The sequence below is a fragment of the Dryas octopetala genome, chromosome 2, assembly GCF_963921425.1.
Source record: "Dryas octopetala chromosome 2, drDryOcto1.1, whole genome shotgun sequence".
In the NCBI taxonomy this organism is placed as follows: Eukaryota; Viridiplantae; Streptophyta; class Magnoliopsida; order Rosales; family Rosaceae; genus Dryas; species Dryas octopetala.
In genome coordinates this window covers 1582601-1603062 of record NC_141367.1, presented here as the reverse complement: position 1 = coordinate 1603062, position 20462 = coordinate 1582601, and the positions used below count along the sequence as shown (strand labels likewise).

The following is a 20462-nucleotide window of genomic DNA, read 5'->3' as shown; positions in this document are numbered from 1 at the left end:
TGTATGTCAGTATTGGTATTGTTTTGATGTGTATCGTAATGCTTGAAATAATGGATTCACTGTATCCAGTCTAAACATTTGGTTTATGTGAGATTTGTATGTGACTATAAGTATTGGTTTTAGTGTGTAAAAGAAATGATCGATACTCATTGTCTTGACTCTTGAGTATACAAATTTGTTTCCTTGGGTTTTGGTATTAGAGTTATAATGCTCATACTCCTTAATTAGGTAAAAATCGATCATCCCGCGAGAATTTCCTTCCTCTGCCAAGTCTTGACTAGATCTTTGTATGTCTTTCTGCTCTTGTTGGTTTGCAAACTGTCCCACCACAATTACCACAAATGTCCCCTTTATACTTGAAAACAACCATCTTTACTAATGATGTGTCTTTCGGGATATCCATCGCCATCAGCTCAAAGAATCACTATACTTCTGTGAGCCAATCAAAAAAATCCTCAACATGCAAATATTTTCCATTGAAGAAAGTAATGTCAACGTTCATTAATGTATAAATAATCATGATTCTTGTAAATAACACCTCGTTGTTTAAGGCATAGTCATTGATATTGACTCTTTGGACAAATCTAAGAGCACGTCTTCCTCCGACGATCACGATCTTTGTGCGGGTGCCTAGAATTTAGTGATTGTGTGATAATTTGTAGCAATCTAAATCAGGTCTGCTACAATGCATACCTTCTCCCCATGTGACTAGAAAATGAATCTGCATGAAGTCTAGAACAAGTCATACCTTCTTCTTTATATTTGGCTTTTGAGTACTCTGTCTTTATTTTGTTTTACGGCTTCTACAATGGGCATCCCCAAATGTTCAATACCCAAATTAATTTTGGGGATCAAAAAGTATAAAAATATAGATATATTTTGGAGATCATTAACACAATAGTGTTGATGCCCAAATATGAGAATATTAATATTTAACTCATTTACTTAATCTTAAAATTGATTAAGTGCCCGTTACTGAAATATTTAAAATATTTTATGATTAAGAATATTATATCATTATTAATAATTTAATAGAAAATTAGGATTAAATACCAAATATCAATAGTTTTTCAGTAAAGCAGCAAGACACCAATTTTTTTTAGTTTAGGTACTAACCTAGAGTAAAACATTTTGGATTAAGTCACAAATCAGTTTGTTATACAGTTGTGAATGTCGAACAATTACAGTTGTAATTGTCGAACAGTCACAGTTGTGACTGTTTAAAATTTATAAAAAATCAAAATTTTTAAGGGTTTCATACTTTTGATTTAAGTTTGGGAGATGAAGTCTTATAACCCAAAGACTAAACATTAAAGTTTAAGCCTTACAAATATTGAAAAAACAACAAATCAATAAAAAAGTTATGACTGTTAAACAGTCACACCTCGATATAACCATGTTTTTTAAAGTTGGTACCTAAACTGAAATTTAATACCTAAAGTGAAATGACATAAATGTTTTGGTAGTTGAAATGAAAAAACATTACAATTTGGTACCTAAAGTCAATGCACCTATAATTTAATTAGCTCTTCAAAATGACACCAATATTAATATATTAATATATTAATATTAAAATATTAAAAACGTTAAACACAATACAATTTATTTCATTTCACAATACAAACACATAAACTAAACCACAAACACATAAACTAAACACTACAAGAATATTGTCAATAGATATCACCTATTTTATATCAGATTTGAATGTGACTGATATTATAAAACTTATAATATCAGATAATTTTTTAGCTGATTTCTAAACTCTATTAGATATCACATGGTTTTTTTCAACTGATATATAATATTTTCTTTTTTCTAAGAACTTATAAAGACATCAGTATAAATTGTTAACTGATATCTTAAAACAACACTTATAATTTTTTATCCTAACACTGATATGTAATGTATTTTTTCTGACTTAAATTTTTTTGTCCTACTCCCAAGTCCCAACACTTAGACATATACAGATATACTAAAAATTAAAAACCTAGGTCTATCTCTCAGCTCACTTCTCTCTCTCTCTCTCTCTCTCTCTCTCTCTCTCTCTCTCTCTCTCTCTCTCTCTCTCTCTCTCTCTCGCCGTCGCCTCCTCCTCCTGCCCTTCTCCCTCTGGTCTCCGTCTCCTCCAACACCCAGCCAAGGACCCGATTCGAACCCTAAATGTGTCAAACCCATTTCCAGCGATCCATCGTTTCAGACTCGATCTCACTCTGAGTCTCTCAAAGCTCAGACACGCCCCCGCGTACGCCTCCCTAATCTGCTCGCTCGATCTACCCAGTCGCCAGTGGCAGCCATTGCCTTGGTCGCTCGTGAAGCATCACCCCTTCTCCGACTTTGGGTTGCGGCGTCGATTGGAGGTTCGAAAAGTATGTGGGTTTCCATTCTCTGTCTTCTAATTCTGTTAGTTTAGGTTTCTAAATTTCTTCAATTTAAAGGGATTTCTTAAAGTTAGGGTATATATTCCTTAAATTTCCGAGATCATGGGGCACGATTGAGGTTAGGGAAATTACTTCCTTCGGTTTTTCTTCAATTTGAAGGTTTTAATATTTATCAGTTCCATGAATTTCCCACGGAACTTTCTCTATTTTGCCCCCATATAGATCACTTGAGGAATATATAAATATATTACTGCTCAATTTCTCATTATTCCTTCATGATAACCATGGCTTTGGGTCGTAAATAGTGAAGGTTGTTTTGGAAGGTGATCATGGCTTTGGGTTCTGGCTGGGATGCTGAAAAGATGTGAGTGTATTTGCTTTCAATGGCTGACTTCGAAATAAGATATATAAATAATTTCTAGCTACTTCTTTCTTTTTTATTTTAATTCGTAATCTGTGTGTATTTGATTTGAGGGTTGTAGGCTTGATCTATATTTGCATGATTATATGGTGAAAAACAACATGCACCAGGCTGCTGCAATTTTTAAGAAGGAGGCTGATGCACCAAGGCAGAAGCATCTGTACCTAAGGTACCTGATAATTTGCTGAGAACTATTTTGAAGTACTTGTTTTGCCACGTTTTGGTTGTAAGATGGTGCATCCTATACAACTATTTTTCATTCAATTTTCAGGCTATGCCAATGAGAGAGAATGAACAACAAAAGAAACGTCCAAGAATGCCACCTTCACCAAACAACCAACAGAGGCCTCGAAAATGTCTTAAGGGTACTAACTCTAATAAGATGCTGGGGCAACCATCTGGAAATGTCAATAAATTGAATATCTCAAAGTCAGTTGCAACCCTTTCAAGGTATTCCTTAAAATGTTTTTGTAGCTCTGCATTATTTCAAAGACCAATGTCATTTAATTTGAACTCATTCATACAGGTCATTTGGATCCTCCAGACCCATGACCATGTGGTTACTAAGGCCTGTGTGATAGTGGTTTAATTTCTTATTTTTCATTTTTAATTAAATACTTGAAAGAAAATAGAGAAGGAAAGAAGATAACACAATGGTGGCTAGGAAATTTGCCTAAAATGCAGAGCAGTGTTTCCCTTTTGTTAACATTTTCCATTCCTGTGTCAGCCATCGGCATCAACAACTTCCCAAGCATGCTCAACAGCAGGTTGTGAGAATATTGTCTAATCTATCAACTTATCAAGTCGCTCTAATAAGAACCCCAAATTGCTAGTTACATTGAAAATTTAAATATTCAGGTGCATGACAACAGAAATGGCATTAGCTTGGGCAGGACTGTCACTGTGGATCCTATGCTTTATGGAATGCAAAATGCCATACTCTCAGTAACTGGAGCTCAGGGTGCAGGTTTGTTTATGTTGTTAGGATCACATTAGGAATTATAGTGCTCAGCGCTGTGAAATTGCACATATCAGATAATATACATGCTGTTATTACACTGAGAATTAAGGAGATAAAGTTAGAGGATTTTCATTGTTCTGTACAACACCTTGATTTCTTTCTACATGTATCTACTACCTCCTGCTATTTTTATCTGGCACCAAAGCTGCACACTCTGTCCTGAAGTAATTATTTGATCCTATAATTCAAGTTATTTAGTGATTTAATTATTTATTTTGTGATCCATTGAAAATGGATTTTATCCCAAGCTGTCTTTCCCTGTTTGCTTAAGATTAATAGTGTTTACAACAAGGAAAATCAAATAATCTTGAGGGTTGATGTTCTTGAGGCATTGCTAAGGTACAATTATATACCCTGTATTTGGTTTATTTTGTTCTCTCTAATGGGATATAATGTGTGTGAGGTTTTGGTTTCTCATGGCCTGACATGTATATAGGTTTGGCATAAGTCCAAAGTGTTTATTCTCAGACTAGTTTCTTGATGGAGTGTTCGTTTTTATTAACGGATTAACATGACTTGTGTTAACCATGAAACTGGAGTGGTATGTTTCTAATTTAATTTCATATACATTCACTTGATTTTGTTGTGCAGTTGTTGCTGTGGTTTGCATTTTTTTCTCGCTGCTGCTAGTGATTTGCACTTAAAATATTTGATTGGTTCTGACCCGTATACTCAATAACAGCAAAGAAGGGGCTGAAGGTAGCCATTAAGGTATGTTAACCTTTGAAATGTACACACCACACGCGGAGACACATGTGTGTCAGTATTAGTTGGTAGTGCATTACTGCAACCTTTAATGTTCTTTTTGTTGCTGCTTCTCTTCTTTTCATGGGTAATCTATGGAGTTGTCCTGTGAAGAATTAGAGGGCCTTATCACTTTTTTATGAAAGTGGCTTGTAGAAATTTAGGTTTTCATTAGATCAATGCTCTTTTGTATGTGTAATAACAAAGCAATTCTACTAACAGATTGATAGTTTTCCAAATTATTACTAAATCACAAGTGTAAGTGCTATATTAGATGTCATAAAAAACATGGCCCATGTCTCTGTTAACCTTGTGTGGTTTTGTCAATTAATCTATGATTTTGAATACTTGAACCAGCTGCATGGCCCAAGATTGTATTGCCTTTATGTTGTTCATACATTTGGATTGAATACTTGGAGTATGAAGTGTAATGCAATTGAATCTAATCTGATATGCCTTTTGTCCTTTTAAGTGGTTCATTAAGTAATGTATACGTACTGCCCAAATTTTTGACTAAGTTCAACTTGAAGAAACTGCATCTTTGTGCCCTTTTAATTAAGTTCAGGTTACCAATTGGTCCAAACTGCAGCTGGAGTAAAAAGGCAACCTTATTTATTCTTTATGCATGTTTAGTTGAAAATTGAGATGAATAAGGCATGCATGTAGTCAGTATATAGGACTTGTGAGATCAATGAATTTGTGGTTAAATTTGAGAATATATATTCCTTTGATGTTTTCAGTGGTCCAATCTGAAGATCAAGCGAAGCGGATACACACAAGATCAAATAGATGAGGTGCGGGTGGAATGGGGAGATTTGTGAACTTCAATTATCTTGAGACCGACAAGTTGGTAGGTGGTGTACGTTTGCCTTTTTTGTGGATAGAATTTGCTGTCGAGCATGTTCATATTTTGCAAAGCATGGAAGAAGATTGAAGATTGGTGCTTTTAATTAGAATACATGCTGCCATGCCAATATTTTGTAAATGGTGGCAAAAGTTAGAACTAGCTAGAGACATAGTGCTGATTTGCAGATTAATTAGCCTAGGTGCTGCCATGCTAATATTTTGTACATGTGGGCAGCTTTAATTTGGTATATTACAACTTGTGTTTTGGTTTTGTAAAGGTCTTCACAAGCATGTTTTGGTTATCTTATTAGATATTTGTACTGTAAACCTTTTGGGGCAGCTTTGAATATTGTTATTGGTAATTATTGAAATATATATATGGAATGAGAATGAAAGATTTTGTGTCTGCATAAATTTCTGGCCATTTCAATTTACTGGCTCAAATTTATGTATTGATATCCTTTTTAGGTGAAAAAAAACTGATATATAATGTACATAACAACTGGTCTAAAGGATGTTTTGATATCAGTTTTGGACTAATAATTGATATTTTATAACGCTTTGATATCAGGTTCTTTCTCAGATCTGATATAAAAACAATATTTAGATATCAGATTCTACTATAGACCTGATATTGATACTATAATTTTATATCATATTCTACCTCAAACCTGATATTGATATCGAGTTATATGTCAGTATTAGTATCCAATACGATATCTATTGACCAATTCTGTTGGTACTTGGATTTTATAGATATCAGAAATAATATCAAATTGGATATCCATTTTGTATTTAGGATATCAGGTTGAAAAAGAAAAATGATATAATAAACAATGTTTACATATCAGTTTAAAACTGATATCTAAAATACCATACATTAGATATCACGACGCCCTATATCAGACGGCTACCCAAATAGATATCAGTCCACGACTGATATCTATCGACATTTTTCTTGTAGTGAAACCACAAACACATGATCTAAACAACATTGGCCCCTTAAGCATGTGATGCGCCTCCTGCTTGGATCCATACGTGCTCAATCAAATTTTCCTTCAAGTGTTCATGCACACACTTATTCTTAATCAAATTGCGACGAACATTCTCCTCAGGTAAAGATGATGGAGGCCCACCTTGTATGCTTGGTTCCACGCCGTCATACTCTGATTCTGCTCTTCTAATTGCCTCTTCTACGTTAAACTCCTGTTAGGCTGGATCATCTTGTTGTCGCTCATCATCGACAATCATATTGTGCAATATTATGCACGCTTTCATGATATAACCCATATCATCCATATCCCAATAACGAGCGGGTCGTTTGATAATCTGTCATCGGGCTTTTAAAATCCCAAACGCCCTTTGCACATCCTTACGGAAGCTCTCTTGTTTCTTCGCAAACAACTTGTGAGGTTAAGAAACTGGATTGCGTATTGATGAAATTAAAGTCGCCCACTTGGGGTAGATCCCGTCAGCAAGATAGTATGAGATTTTGAATTCCACATTATTGACACTATATTTCACCCTGTGGGCTCTTCCAGATATCTCTCAATCAAAAAGGTGTGAGCAGTCCAACACGGTAATGTCATTGTTAGAACCCGAAAATCTGAAGTTTGTATGCTAAATCCACTTGTCGTATAAGGCAACTGCTTCCAAAATAACGGTAGGTGTATGATAGTGCCCACGATAGTGAGCTTGCTCAGCCATGGGGCAATTTTGCCACACCCAGTGCATGCAGTCTAAGCTTCCAATCATTCCTGGAAATCCTCTCTGGCGCCCCTTTCGCATGAGTCTTCTCATATCCTCCAAGTTAGGTCTGCGGAGATACTCATCCTCATAGACGTGGGTGATGGCTCGACAGAACTTATATAGTGCATCCTTTATGGTGCCCTGGCTAATGGTTAGTAGCTCTGCAATCCCATCGAGGGGTTGGCCATACGCCATCACTCTCAATGCTGCAATCACCTTCTGATGGGGTGTGCAACCAAGTATACCGAGGGCATCTAGCCTGGATTGGAACCAATCATCATGAAGGCACACATCGTTCAGAATCTTGTTGAATAAGGGTTGATGCATACGGAAGCGTCTCTGAAACGTCACTGTGTCTTCTGTCGATGCAGGGATAAAGTAATTCTGCATCAACCTCCTGTGAGCGCCTTCCCTATCCCGAAGTGTGTAACGCCGACGAGAATATGTACTACCGTGACGTGGACGTGGGGCGATGACTGATTGCCCCATGGACATAATTACACACCCCATCAGCCTTCTGCCTTCCTCTACCCTCTCGTAACTAGTATCGGAATCGTCATACTCGATCTCGGGAGGACTCGAAGATGACGATGAAGACGATGCGTAGTTGAAAGGATTCATCGAAGTTTTGATCGGATGAGAAATTATCCTGAATAGATAAAAACTATGTGAATTTCAATGGATGAAGTTATCACAATTTATAGAGTTCATAATAATAGGGTACGTGACCTATCATTTCATACAGGGTACGTAAATAGTCATATCATGCAGGGTTAGTGAATAGTCATATCATGCAGGGTTAGTGAATAGTCACTTCATGCAAGGTACGTGAATAGTCACTTAATGCATGGTGCGTGAATAGTCACTTCATGCAGGGTACGTGAATAGTCATATCATGCAGGGTACGTGAATAGTCACTTCATGCAGGGTGCGTGAATAGTCATTTCATGCAGGGTACGAGAATAGTCACTTCAAATTCACTACATAATTCAAATCCTATCGGTAGGGGAATAGTCACTTTAAACATAATAATTCAAATCCTAAACATAATTTTACTCTCAAGCATAATAAAAACATAATTCAACTCTCAGACATAATAAAAACATAATTCAAATCTCAAACATAATAAAAACATAATTCAAATCCACTAATTATTTGGAGGGTACCCTGGGTATGACTGGTTGAGGTCGGTCATATCCGGGTAGTATCCGGCTGAACTAGAGGTAGCACGTGCACGTCTTCTTGCAATTATTTCAGCTTGCTTTGATCACCAATACTCTCTTTGCATGTCATTCATGTTTGTCAAGTCTTTGTCTATAATCTGATCTTCCTCCCACTCTATCGCCCTCTCAAGCTTCACATGTTCTCTTGCTTCCCTCGCTTTTTCTCTTGCTTCCTTCGCCCTTTCTCTTGCTTCCCATGCTATGTCTCTTGCCACTTCTCTTTCTTGCCTCGCCCTTTCTCTGTCATGTCTTATTTCCTCAGCTACATGTGACCTATCATTATGTTCATCAATTGCCTCCAACATATGAATTTGGTGGGGATCAGCTACTTTGGCCCGCTTTGCTTTATTTCTTCCTAGTGGCCTTGGGCATGACGGGCCTACCGGTTGCAATGATGGTGGGTCATCATCTGTATCAAGGCAAGTCTCATCTTGATCATCCGGTGTGTAATCGGTCGGTGCGTCTTGATCTATGACCCGCACAGTTGAATTTGCAGCTGAGTACTTGACGTATTCTTTTAAATCCTTCCAAACGTGGAGCATGCTAAACTTTTTTCCATTGTTCTTATCTTTATATATCTCAAGTGCGTCCGCAAACTATAAAAATTATGGCACATGAATAAATTATCAAGTATTAACAATAGAATAAACATACAACATTCAATTAAGTATATACATTCATAAAATAAAACTTACCACATCGTTTGAATTCGCACCGCTTTGACGTCTCCTTTTGGCATCCAAAAACAAGGCATAAAATTTGTAGCAAAAGGCGGCAATGTCCTTCCACCGTGATCTAATTGCGCTCATCGTTATGCCTGTTGGTGTGCCCAAATTACGCTGAAAAACAATGTAAACTTCGGCCCATAATACATCATTTTTTGTTGTGCACCGAGTTCCGAATTTGGAGACTTCTCTAGCCAAGCTTGAACTAGAGCAATATCTTCATCTTTGGCCCAACCAAGACCTCTAACCATATTGAATTCACTAAATTTGATGAAAATGTGGTGTAAAAAAGAGAAAGATGTGAAGAAAAAAATAAAAAGAATGAGGTTTATATAGAATTTTTGGTGTACTAGCCGTTACAAAATTAAAGGGAATTTTTCTGAATTTTTCTGAATTTTTTCGGATTTTTTGGACATTTTTTTTCGATTTTTTCTATATTTATTTATTTTATTTTTTTTCAAAAATGACATTGAAATTTTTTGGGCCGTTGATCGTCAACGGCATGCAAATCTTCACCATTCATTTTCAAATGACCCACCTTTTTTGGGCTGACCATTCAATATGGCAGTGAGCCGTTGCATTTCATTGCAGGGAGGGGAATTGATTAAAGGGCTTGCAGGAGCTGCAGGGGGCTGTCGTCTGATGTGGCAGCTCCCTATTCCTTCATACTCCATGTCACACCCCAATCCTGAATAAAATATAATATCTAGGAGTGAAGCGTGACTTACGTCTTAATCGCAGATTTATAAAAATTTTTCTACAATTAAGACGTGAGAAGAAAATAAAAATAAAATAAAATAATATAAAATAATTGAAGAGACTAAGTAAAGTGAAAATGAAAAATAGACTTTATTTAGCAAAATACTATTCCAAGAGTACCATACTAGATGTTCATCTTCTTATATATTACAAGTATTGTTAAACAAACAAAACATAGTACTCCAGCAAATTCTCTAAATTTCCCTTGGGTATTCCACATCATTGGTCATATTTCCGTCACCTGCATGATTTATTAGGGTGTGAGCTTTTAAGGCTCAGTAGGGTATATTGATCCCTCATGGCCAGTTATCACATTTAATCAATGTCTCAGTAAAAGAAAATAAATACAGATAATGATTTCAATTATATGCAATGAGAATGTGTGTACTCACTCCTTAACCATTCCCGTTGACACATACCCAAGACAAACAGGCCTACATGTCCCATACCGTGCATCCTTCCACTGTGGCCCCGAATGTCCCAAGTATGAGCCAACACCCGTCCGTCCCTTAAGCCCAAATATTTTGAATATAATTAATTCCACTTTTTCTTCAATAATTCTTCCACAAATCATGAGATCACCAGGGACATCTCCCTTTCTCCATGGTATCTCTAATAAATCACGAGACCACCAAGTTCATCTCCCTCTCTTCTTGGTGTCTCAATTAATCATTTTCTTAACCTTGTTCACAATCACACTTTCCTTATACACTTATGATTATGCATGTAAAGATAAACATTAATGCATGTATAGAGAAATTAAATAGTACATGCATAATAATAAATATCACAGACTTAGGAATTTCACAGTGCACACACAAGATTAATAATAAAAGCTTATTCACAAATATAGTGCACTTGATACATTTAATGAAGAAATAACATCACAAGTAATAAAGATAAATTATCACAAGAAAATAAATCACACAACATGACACAAGGATTAATTGTAATATAGTCCAATCATTGGGGAAATAGAGACCCTACCTTAATCTCTTGAGCTCGAGTTTCTTCTTGGTCCGTTCCTATGTGTTCGGGGCTAAAAGTTTAAAAAAAAAATAGTTTAGATATAACTTAATTAGATTTAAATTTATTTCACTCTCTTTTTAAGGAGAGTGTAACTCACACTCTAACTTAGAGGTGTCGGATTGACGCGAAACTTATACCATTGGACTCGTATCGAAAAATAGAGTTAGGAGGGTGAAAATTGGGCGAAAAAGGTCGCCGGAAACATCCGCACGCGCCACCACGCGCCGGCGGTGCGAGTGGGGTGGCTGGCCGGGCACTGTTCATCGTCACTTTAAACAGCCCCTGTTTTTTTCCAGATTTTTAGTTTTTTTTTATCTCATTGTTGACTCGACTGTTGACCTATCAAACGTTCACCAAATTGAGCAAACTTATACTTGTTTTAAAGCTCTGCATCACCTCTTTACAACCATATAAAGAACATGAAAAACGGACGGTTAATACTCAAGTTATAAGGCTCGAAAGGAGGCCATACAAACATGCAAATTTTCTGGAAAAATTTCCAGATTTTTCATACTTGTTTGTTTTTCATTTTTCTTCAATTCCAAACCGCAAAACATGTTTCTAAGGCCATAATAAGGCTATCTACAACCTAATTTTTAGTTTTACAACATAAAAGAAAGGTGTGTAAATAAAATTATAAAACAACAAGTTTTAGAAAAAAAAATTTGTTAAGGACACCCATGTTTCCATGGGTTCCTTAAACTCACCTTTCTTTATTCCCTCCTTGAGTTATAGAGGCTAAAAGCTGTGAGTTCCTACAGTAAAGAAAAACCATAGATGACAAAAAGAGATTAGTTTAGGGAAAGTTTAAAGAAAAAACTTCTAAGATAAAATTTCAGTTTCTAACCTCTCCTTCTCTAACACTTTCTAGTTCACTCTCCCACTCTCTCTCTCTCTCTCTCTCTCTCTCTCTCTCTCTCTCTGTGTTCTTTTCTCTGTTCAGTTTTTTTTTTCTTCGTTGCATCCGTAAGTGTGAGCTCTTCACACCAGCCCTCTCTTATAATCCAACTTGTTTGCTGAAATTTGGTTAAGTTCATTGGCTCTCATCATTGCCTAGAGGTGACTCATCCCTCTAAGCAAAATCAAAACCATTGATCAAGGCTTATGTGTATATGTAATTAAGGGGATGGACGTTGGTATTATCTTCAAAGCCATTCAGATTTTTTTTTTTTTTTTTTAAGTTGGGCTTTTCATCTCTTGTAAAACAATTGGACTAAAGCCCAAACTTAGTAATTTAACCCAAATTTTAAAGCCCATAAATATTATTATTATTTATTATTATTATTTATTTATTTATTTTTTGGATATTACAATCTACCCACCTAAAAAAAAAAAATTTCGTCCTCGAAATTTAGACGTACCTGTGTCAAAAATCTCTGGATATTTTTTGCGCATGTCAGATTCTAATTCCCATGTAGCTTCTTCTACATTCCCATGTTGCCACAAAACCTTGACTAATGGAATGGTCTTTGTGCGCAAAACTTGTTCTTTGTGATCGAGTATCTGAATTGGTCGATCTTCAAAAGATACTTGCTCATCAACGCTGAGTTCTCCCCAGTCCAAAACGTGTGCTGGATCTGGTTCATACTTCCGAAGCATAGATATATGAAAAACATTATGGATACTAGAGAGTTGGGGAGGTAATGCTAATCGATATGCTACATCTCCAATCCGTTCGAGAATTTCAAACGGTCCGATAAATCTTGGAGCAAGTTTCCCAGATTTCCCAAACCTCTTGACTCCGCGTCGTGGCGAGACTTTGAGAAAAACATGATCGCCCACGTTGTATTCTAGTGGCCTTCTTCGTCGGTCTGCATAATTCTTTTGCCGACTTTGAGCATTAAGCAAGCGTTGTCTGATGATCTTTATCTTCTCTGTGGCTTCTTGGACCAAGTCTGGTCCTAACAAAATATCTTCTCCCACTTCAGCCCAACACAAAGGCGATCTACAAGGTCTTCCATAGAGTGCTTCATAGGGTGCCATCCCTATGCTAGACTGGTAGCTGTTGTTATAGGCAAATTCTGCTAATGGTAGGTGGTCTTCCCAATTTCCTTGAAAATCTAGTATGCATGCCCTCAACATGTCTTCCAAAATTTGGATAGTTCTCTCAGACTGTCCGTCCGTTTGGGGATGAAAAGCGCTGCTGAGGTTCAGTTTCGTTCCAAGTGCATGCTGTAAACTTCCCCATAATCGCGAAGTGAATTTAGAATCTCTGTCTGAAACGATCGAAATTGGGATTCCGTGTAGTCTTACTATCTCCCTAATGTATAGCTTTCCCAATGTTTCGGTGGAATCAGTGGTTTTTACGGGTAGAAAATGAGCAGATTTGGTTAAACGATCTACAATAACCCATACAACATCTCGTCCCTTTGACGATCGCGGTAGCCCCGTCACGAAGTCCATTGTGATGTTATCCCATTTCCATTCAGCTACAGGTAGTGGTTGGAGCATCCCTGCTGGTTTTTGGTGTTCTGCTTTCACCTGTTGGCACGTGAGGCACTTTGCAACATAAGTCGCTATTTCTTTTTTCATGCCCTTCCACCAGTATTGTCGTCGAAGATCGTGATACATCTTAGTGCTACCTGGATGGATGGTGTAGGTAGAAGAATGAGCTTCATGTAGTACTTCGTCTCGCAAATTCGGGACTTCAGGCACGTATATCCTTCCCAAGTATCTTAATCCACCGTCTTTGGGAACGGTCCATCCTTCATTTTCACCTTCTGCAGCGAGCTTTTCACGTATGGATTTGCAGAATGCATCTTCTTGTTGCTTTTCAATGACTTTTTCCTTTAAGCTTGGTTGAGCAATTAAATTGCAAAGATAAGCATCATTGTTATTGGCGTCAACGTATAGATTATATTCACGAATGGCTTCTACAACCTTCAACTTCTGAATCCGTAAGCTTCCCACCGTTCCTTGAGATTTTCTACTCAATGCATCTGCGACTACGTTAGCTTTTCCTGGGTGATAATGTAGTCCAAAATCATATTCTTCTAAATACTCCATCCATCTTCGTTGTCTCAAGTTAAGCTCATTTTGCGAGAAAAGGTACTTCAAACTTTTGTGATCGGAATAAAGTTCAAAACGTTCGCCATATAAGTTATATCGCCATACCTTCAAAGCATGAATAATAGCTGCAAGCTCCAAATCGTGTGCAGGATAATTCTTTTCATGTGACTTTAGTTGTCGAGAAGTATAGGCTATGACCTTGTCATATTGCATTAAGACACCTCCTAATCCTTGTAAGGAAGCATCAGTGTATACTACATAGCCTACACCTCGCTCAGGAATGATTAGTACTGGAGCAGTGGTTAATCGCTTTTTTAGTTCCTGGAATGAATTCTCGCACTCCTTGTTCCACTCGAACTTTGCCCCCTTACGTGTCAACTTTGTCATTGGGGCAGCGAGTCGGGAGAAATCTTTTATGAATCTTCTGTAGTAGCCGGCTAGCCCAAGGAAACTCCGTATTTCAGTGACATTTTTTGGTTGATTCCATTTCAACACTGCATCAACTTTGGAAGAATCTACTGATATACCTTCTTTAGAAATCACATGCCCTAAAAATTTTACCTCTGTTAGCCAAAACTCACATTTGCTAAACTTGGCATATAACTTGTGTTCTCTCAGCGTTTGTAAGACGTAATGCAAGTGTTGTTCATGCTCTTCTTTAGATGAGGAATAGACGAGGATGTCATCGATGAATACGATCACGAACCGATCCAGGTAAGGTCGAAAAATTCGGTTCATCATATCCATGAAAGCTGCTGGTGCGTTCGTTAAGCCGAATGGCATCACCAAGAATTCTTAATGCCCGTATCGAGTTCGAAAGGCTGTCTTTGATACATCTTCCTCCTTGATACGAAGCTGGTGGTATCCAGATCGAAGGTCTATCTTGGAAAAGAAACAAGATCCTCTTAGTTGATCAAATAAATCATCGATCCGAGGCAGCGGGTATTTGTTCTTTATTGTGACTCTATTCAACTGGCGGTAGTCAATACACATCCTGAGAGATCTGTCTTTCTTCTTCACGAAAAGAGCTGGTGCACCCCATGGTGATGTGCTGGGACGAATGAACCCTTTTTCTTGCAATTCCTGAAGTTGAGTCTTCAGCTCCTTAAGCTCTGCCGGTGCCATTCGATGTGGAGGTATAGAGATAGGTGATGTGCCTGGATAAACTTCTATGGTGAACTCTATTTCTCTTTTCGGGGGTAATCCGGGCAAATCATCTGGAAATACATCTTCGTATACTCGCACCACTGGGATGAATTCAATCTGCGGTCCATCTTCTTTTTCGATCTTGAGGTTAGCGATTAAGCTCCTAAAGTCATCCTCTTTTAAGTTAACAGTTAATCTAGGATGGTGAGTTTCCCTATCCCCGTAAAATTTAAATGTTTGTCCATCCGATGTACTTACCATTACCATTTTTCTTCTACAGTCGATAATAACTTGGTATTGTGTGAGCCAATCCATTCCGAGGATGATATCGTACTCCGACATGTCCATTATCATCAAATCAAAATATACTTTATGACCCGCTATTTCTATCATGCAATTTTTACATATTCTATCAATTTTTCTAGCACCTCCTAACGGAGACCCAACTTTCAGTGGAAATTTCATGAATTCAGATTCTAACTCAAGGATGGATGCAAATGACTTTGAGATGAAAGAATGTGTAGCGCCAGAGTCAAACAATATTTTAGCCCAAGAATTAAATACTAGGAATGTACCTTCCACCATCTCTGGTTCTGTTGACTCCGCCTTTGCTCCCATAGCATACACTCTTGCCTGGGCAGGTTGTTCAGAACGTTTTATACCGGGTGGAGGTTTAGGTCTTATTTGAGTGGGTTGTCTTCCGGGACGTGGTGGCTGTTGTAACATCGGTGGCCTCCATTGGTTCTGTTGTGGCGGGTACGGAGTACGGTATTGGAATTGAGGTGCGTGAGGAGCCTGATATGTCTGCAATTGTGGACAGAATCGTTGGGAATGCCCAGCTTGCCGGCAGTGATAGCAAATTATTGAGTCTCGGTTCACCACATTTGATCTTGGTGGCGGAAGTTGAGAAGGTCCAAACCTTGGGCGCTTGCTGCTTGGTCCTCCACTTGCATTCTTATGAATCCAATTTTTCCTTACCTCTGGAGTACTTCGTTCAGCTATAAGTGCTCGATCTACGACATCTGCATAACAAGTTAATTTGAGAATATTCACTTTTTCTTTAATTGCAGGTCGAAGACCTTCCTCAAACCTTTTTGCTTTTGTAGCATCATCAGGTATCATGTAAAGCGCAAAACGTGATAGTTCTTCAAATTTGGCTTGATACTGGACCACAGTCATTTCCCTTTGGAGAAGGTACATGAATTCACGTGCTTTTGCTTCTCGTACAACTCCAGGAAAATATTTTTCAAGGAAGATCCTCTCAAACTCTTGCCAAGTCATATTTTCTGTGTCTTGCATCCCTTGAACTGATTCCCACCAATGATATGCCTGTCCCTCAAGATAAGAACTGGCAATAGTTACTCTTAGTCCTTCTGGTACCCTCTGATTCATCATACTTCTTCTGATTTGACGTAACCATTCTTCTGCTACTATTGGATCTGGTATACCCTTAAAGACAGGGGGTCGAGATTTTCGAAATTCTGCCTGAATTCGCATGACTCATTCCACTTCATCTTCTTCGTGACGTCCTCGATTGCTTTCACGAATCGCATTTGCCATGTCTTGAATAGCGGCGATTACTCCATCGTTTCCATTCAACACGTGGTTCGCATCCTCTGCTTCTCCAGCCATCTTAATAGAATAAGAGTTAATGCTAGTTAGCATTTCTACAAATATAAAATAATTTCCAAACTTATTTACCGCAAATACATATATAATCTATAACCACACCACAAAAAGGGTAAACAACCATTTAATATTATAGTTAGAAATCCAGGTATCTTTTTTTTTTTTTTTTTTTTTTTTTTTGACTTTGTCATTTTTTTACAACTCCTACCCAAGGAGTGAAATTTCGAAAATTTCGGCGAAATTTTCGTTTTTTTGGGATCCCGAAATTTTATCACATAACCCTTAATTTTCGGTAATTTTTCGCCGAAATTTCGATCCCCCTTCAAGTGTATTCCTGTGAAATTTCGTCGAAATTTAAACGAAATTTTGCTGTACGGCTGTATTCTCCTTTTTCACTCGGATCTCTCTTTTTCAACCACACACTTAGATCTATCTTTCTTCAGTTCTTCTCTCTGTCTTCTCCCCTGCCAAAGATCTCTCTCCCCTTACCTCATCACTGGCGAGACTCTCTCTCTCTTCACTCTCTCTTCTTCGCCTGCGACTCCATCTCCGGCGTGACTCTCTCTCTTTTCTCCGCTTGCAAGTTGCAACTCCTTCTCTGTAACTTTCTTCCTCGGCGCGAGACCCCTGCAAGGTTTGTAGTATACATCTATTGATCTATAATGATCTTGACATCTTGTATCAGTATATATATAATATATTATATATGTAAGATACTGGCTACTGCAACTTCCATTAGTCTGCAAGTCTGCAATATGGATATTAATATATTAGTATATATTAATATTATAATATATATATGCCTGCTAGTATTAGCGTACTGCTAGTCTGCTACTAGCCTACTGCTTGCAAAGTTGCAATAAATATGAGATGGATAATGGATTATATTCTATATTTCTATCTTTACCATTTTGTTTGTACATTGTAGTATTGTACTATTAAATTTAATCTTTCTGTACATTTTTGTATTATTAATTTTTCTTCATAATTCATATAAAGAAGCAATATGTTAATACTTAATACTTCATGTATTTTTATGTTTGTGATGAATTGAACAACTAAAAATATAAATTGAAGAAAGTAGATCATATATCCAAGCCAAAGCCACACAAGAGTGGATGTGGATCTACTGCAATATTGTGGCAGATGAGCAGATCATAATTACAAATTTACAATAACTACACTGGCCTACACAAAGGAACAGGAGAAACATTTTAAATAATTGTAAGATACAAATCTAAACTCAGTTAGTTGGATACGTGTATGTTGAGTATTAAATTCAATTTGCAGTTTTGATTATTTATGTTGAGTATTTAAAATGTTCCCACTAATCCTTCTCGATCAGGCAACTCTAACACAGGATCAGACACACCTACCAACATTGGAAGTAGAGGTGGTGGTGAGGGTGGTGGTGGTGGTAGAAATGAAGATAACACTGAAGATGATCAATACGATATCATTCGATTTACTGGCGAAGAAAACTACACCCATGCAACACAAGATGAGGATCATGGGAGTAGGCGTGCAGGACGGGGAATTGGTGCCATTGGAAAGGACTACAATCGCAGGAAAAGAGGTAATGTGGGTATGATACCAGAAGAAGAGGATTCGTTATCCACCACTTTTGGTTCTATGGGGGTAGCAGATGATAATTACAATTATGGGCAAAACCCTCCAATAGTCTACCCACCATATCCCTTTTACTTAGGTGAGTCTGGCAGTAGCTCTTCAAATGAGTATGGCTATGGGCAAATCCCACCACAAATACCACCTCCTGATCCATACGGTTGGCATGTTGGGAATTATATGCAAAGTTATGCTGGAGATGTATCTTGGGGTGATTATTCTTCGCAATTCACCTACTCTGGACATGATGATACTGAAGACAGCGAAAATTTTGAATCTGCTAGAAACTCTATGTGGTATTGAATACTTATTTAATTCATGATTTAAAATTGTAATATAAATAAATTTGAGGTGTTATTTATATAATTATTAATTAGTGACCCATTTTTTTAACAGTATTTACTACCAGCGCGCATTATATTCATCTTATATTACATAAAACTTACTATATAATTTGGTTTCTTCAATGTTTTTTATCAATATAGTAGATATTATGTTAAATAAGCATATGGTCAAGTTTCATTCAAAATTTCCGTATTTTGATAGCAATTTCCGTCGTTTTTTTCTAATTTTGTCGAAATCGAAATTTTAATCGAAATTTCCACGAAAATTTCCGTCGAAATTTCCATCGAAAATTTCCTCGAAACCGAAATTTTACTCCTTGCTCCTACCTTCCATTTTCATTATCCTAGTATCTAAGTCAAAAATATTTCCAAAACATTCCCCAAAATATTTCCCCAAAATATTTCCAGTTGCCAAAATCAACCCCCTTAAATATGGTCATCTTTAAGTAATATTTTTAGTGCACTCTATCCTACTCGTCATCAGAACTATCAGCGGTGACTGGTGGTGGGGGTGTGTGGGGCTCGCCACAAGCTAACTCTGTAGAAATCTCTGACACAGGTGCCACTCCTGCTATAGGTATTGCTTCCATAACATGTTGTTCTGCATGTAAATTTTGTGCTACTGCTATCTCACGGAAAATCTCATAAATCTCATCATTCATAGCCAACTCTAATGCCCCAACTAAAGCCCGAGCCTGTTCTCTTACACTGTGTCGAACCATCTCCCTTTGAGATTCCGGTGCAAGGTGAGGAAACAAAATCAAGATATCTCTAATCTCATTAATCAAGAAGTTACGAGCATCCTGATTGACCGCTTCATCATATACCGCTTGGTTAAGAGGAGCTATCCCCTCAGGACCGATGCGATAACCCCCCCATCTATCCATTCCTTCAATTACATCCATACTGTCAACATAATTAATTTGTCCATAGGGTTAGTAGAACATAAACAAATAAATATTTAATACAAACAGCAAACAAAAATCAATCATATACATAGATATATTATTTCTTTTACCTTTTAAAATCGTAGATGAAATATAATCCTACTCAATTTGTCCCATTTCTCAAACCTATAAGCTCTGATACCAACTTGTCACACCCCAATCCTGAATAAAATCTAATATCTAGGAGTGAAGGGTGACTTACGTCTTAATCGCAGATTTATAAAAATTTTTCTACAATTAAGACGTGAGAAGAAAATAAAAATAAAATAAAATAAAATAAAATAATATAAAATAATTGAAGAGACTAAGTAAAGTGAAAATGAAAAATAGACTTTATTTAGCAAAATACTATTCCAAGAGTACCATACTAGATGTTCATCTTCTTATATATTACAAGTATTGTTAAACAAACAAAACATAGTACTCCAGCAAATTCTCTAAATTTCCCTTGGGTATTCCACATCATTGGTCATATTTCCGTCACCTGCATGATTTATTAGGGTGTGAGCTTTTAAGGCTCAGTAGGGTATATTGATCCCTCATGGCCAGTTATCACATTTAATCAATGTCTCAGTAAAAGAAAATAAATACAGATAATGATTTCAATTATATGCAATGAGAATGTGTGTACTCACTCCTTAACCATTCCCGTTGACACATACCCAAGACAAACAGGCCTACACGTCCCATACCGTGCATCCTTCCACTGTGGCCCCGAATGTCCCAAGTATGAGCCAACACCCGTCCGTCCCTTAAGCCCAAATATTTTGAATATAATTAATTCCACTTTTTCTTCAATAATTCTTCCACAAATCATGAGATCACCAGGTACATCTTCCTTTCTCCATGGTATCTCTAATAAA

General features: G+C 37.2%; 2 protein-coding genes and 1 pseudogene across 2 annotated transcripts in view; 2 read left to right on the top strand and 1 right to left on the bottom strand.

Moving 5' to 3' along the window:
- Window positions 1-20462, top strand: part of LOC147292401 (uncharacterized) — a 61378-nt gene that overhangs the window by 6557 nt on the left and 34359 nt on the right. The window lies entirely within an intron of this gene.
- LOC147292404 (uncharacterized) lies at window positions 2952-5745 on the top strand. Its single transcript, XM_086233663.1, has 6 exons — window positions 2952-2971; window positions 3074-3252; window positions 3530-3569; window positions 3661-3769; window positions 4415-4534; window positions 5308-5745. Exons 2-5 carry the CDS (start codon window positions 3077-3079, stop codon window positions 4465-4467), a joined length of 378 nt encoding a protein of 125 aa, XP_086089789.1. The 5' UTR covers window positions 2952-2971; window positions 3074-3076; the 3' UTR covers window positions 4468-4534; window positions 5308-5745.
- Window positions 14703-16685, bottom strand: LOC147292403 (uncharacterized; annotated as a pseudogene).

Coding starts and splice junctions, on each gene's coding strand:
- LOC147292404 (XM_086233663.1), top strand. CDS start 3,077: ATGCCAATGAGAGAGAATGAACAACAAAAGAAACGTCCAAGAATGCCA. Junction 3,253..3,529: donor TCAGTTGCAACCCTTTCAAG/GTATTCCTTAAA, acceptor TTCCTGTGTCAG/CCATCGGCATCAACAACTTC. Junction 3,770..4,414: donor AACTGGAGCTCAGGGTGCAG/GTTTGTTTATGT, acceptor TTTGTTGTGCAG/TTGTTGCTGTGGTTTGCATT.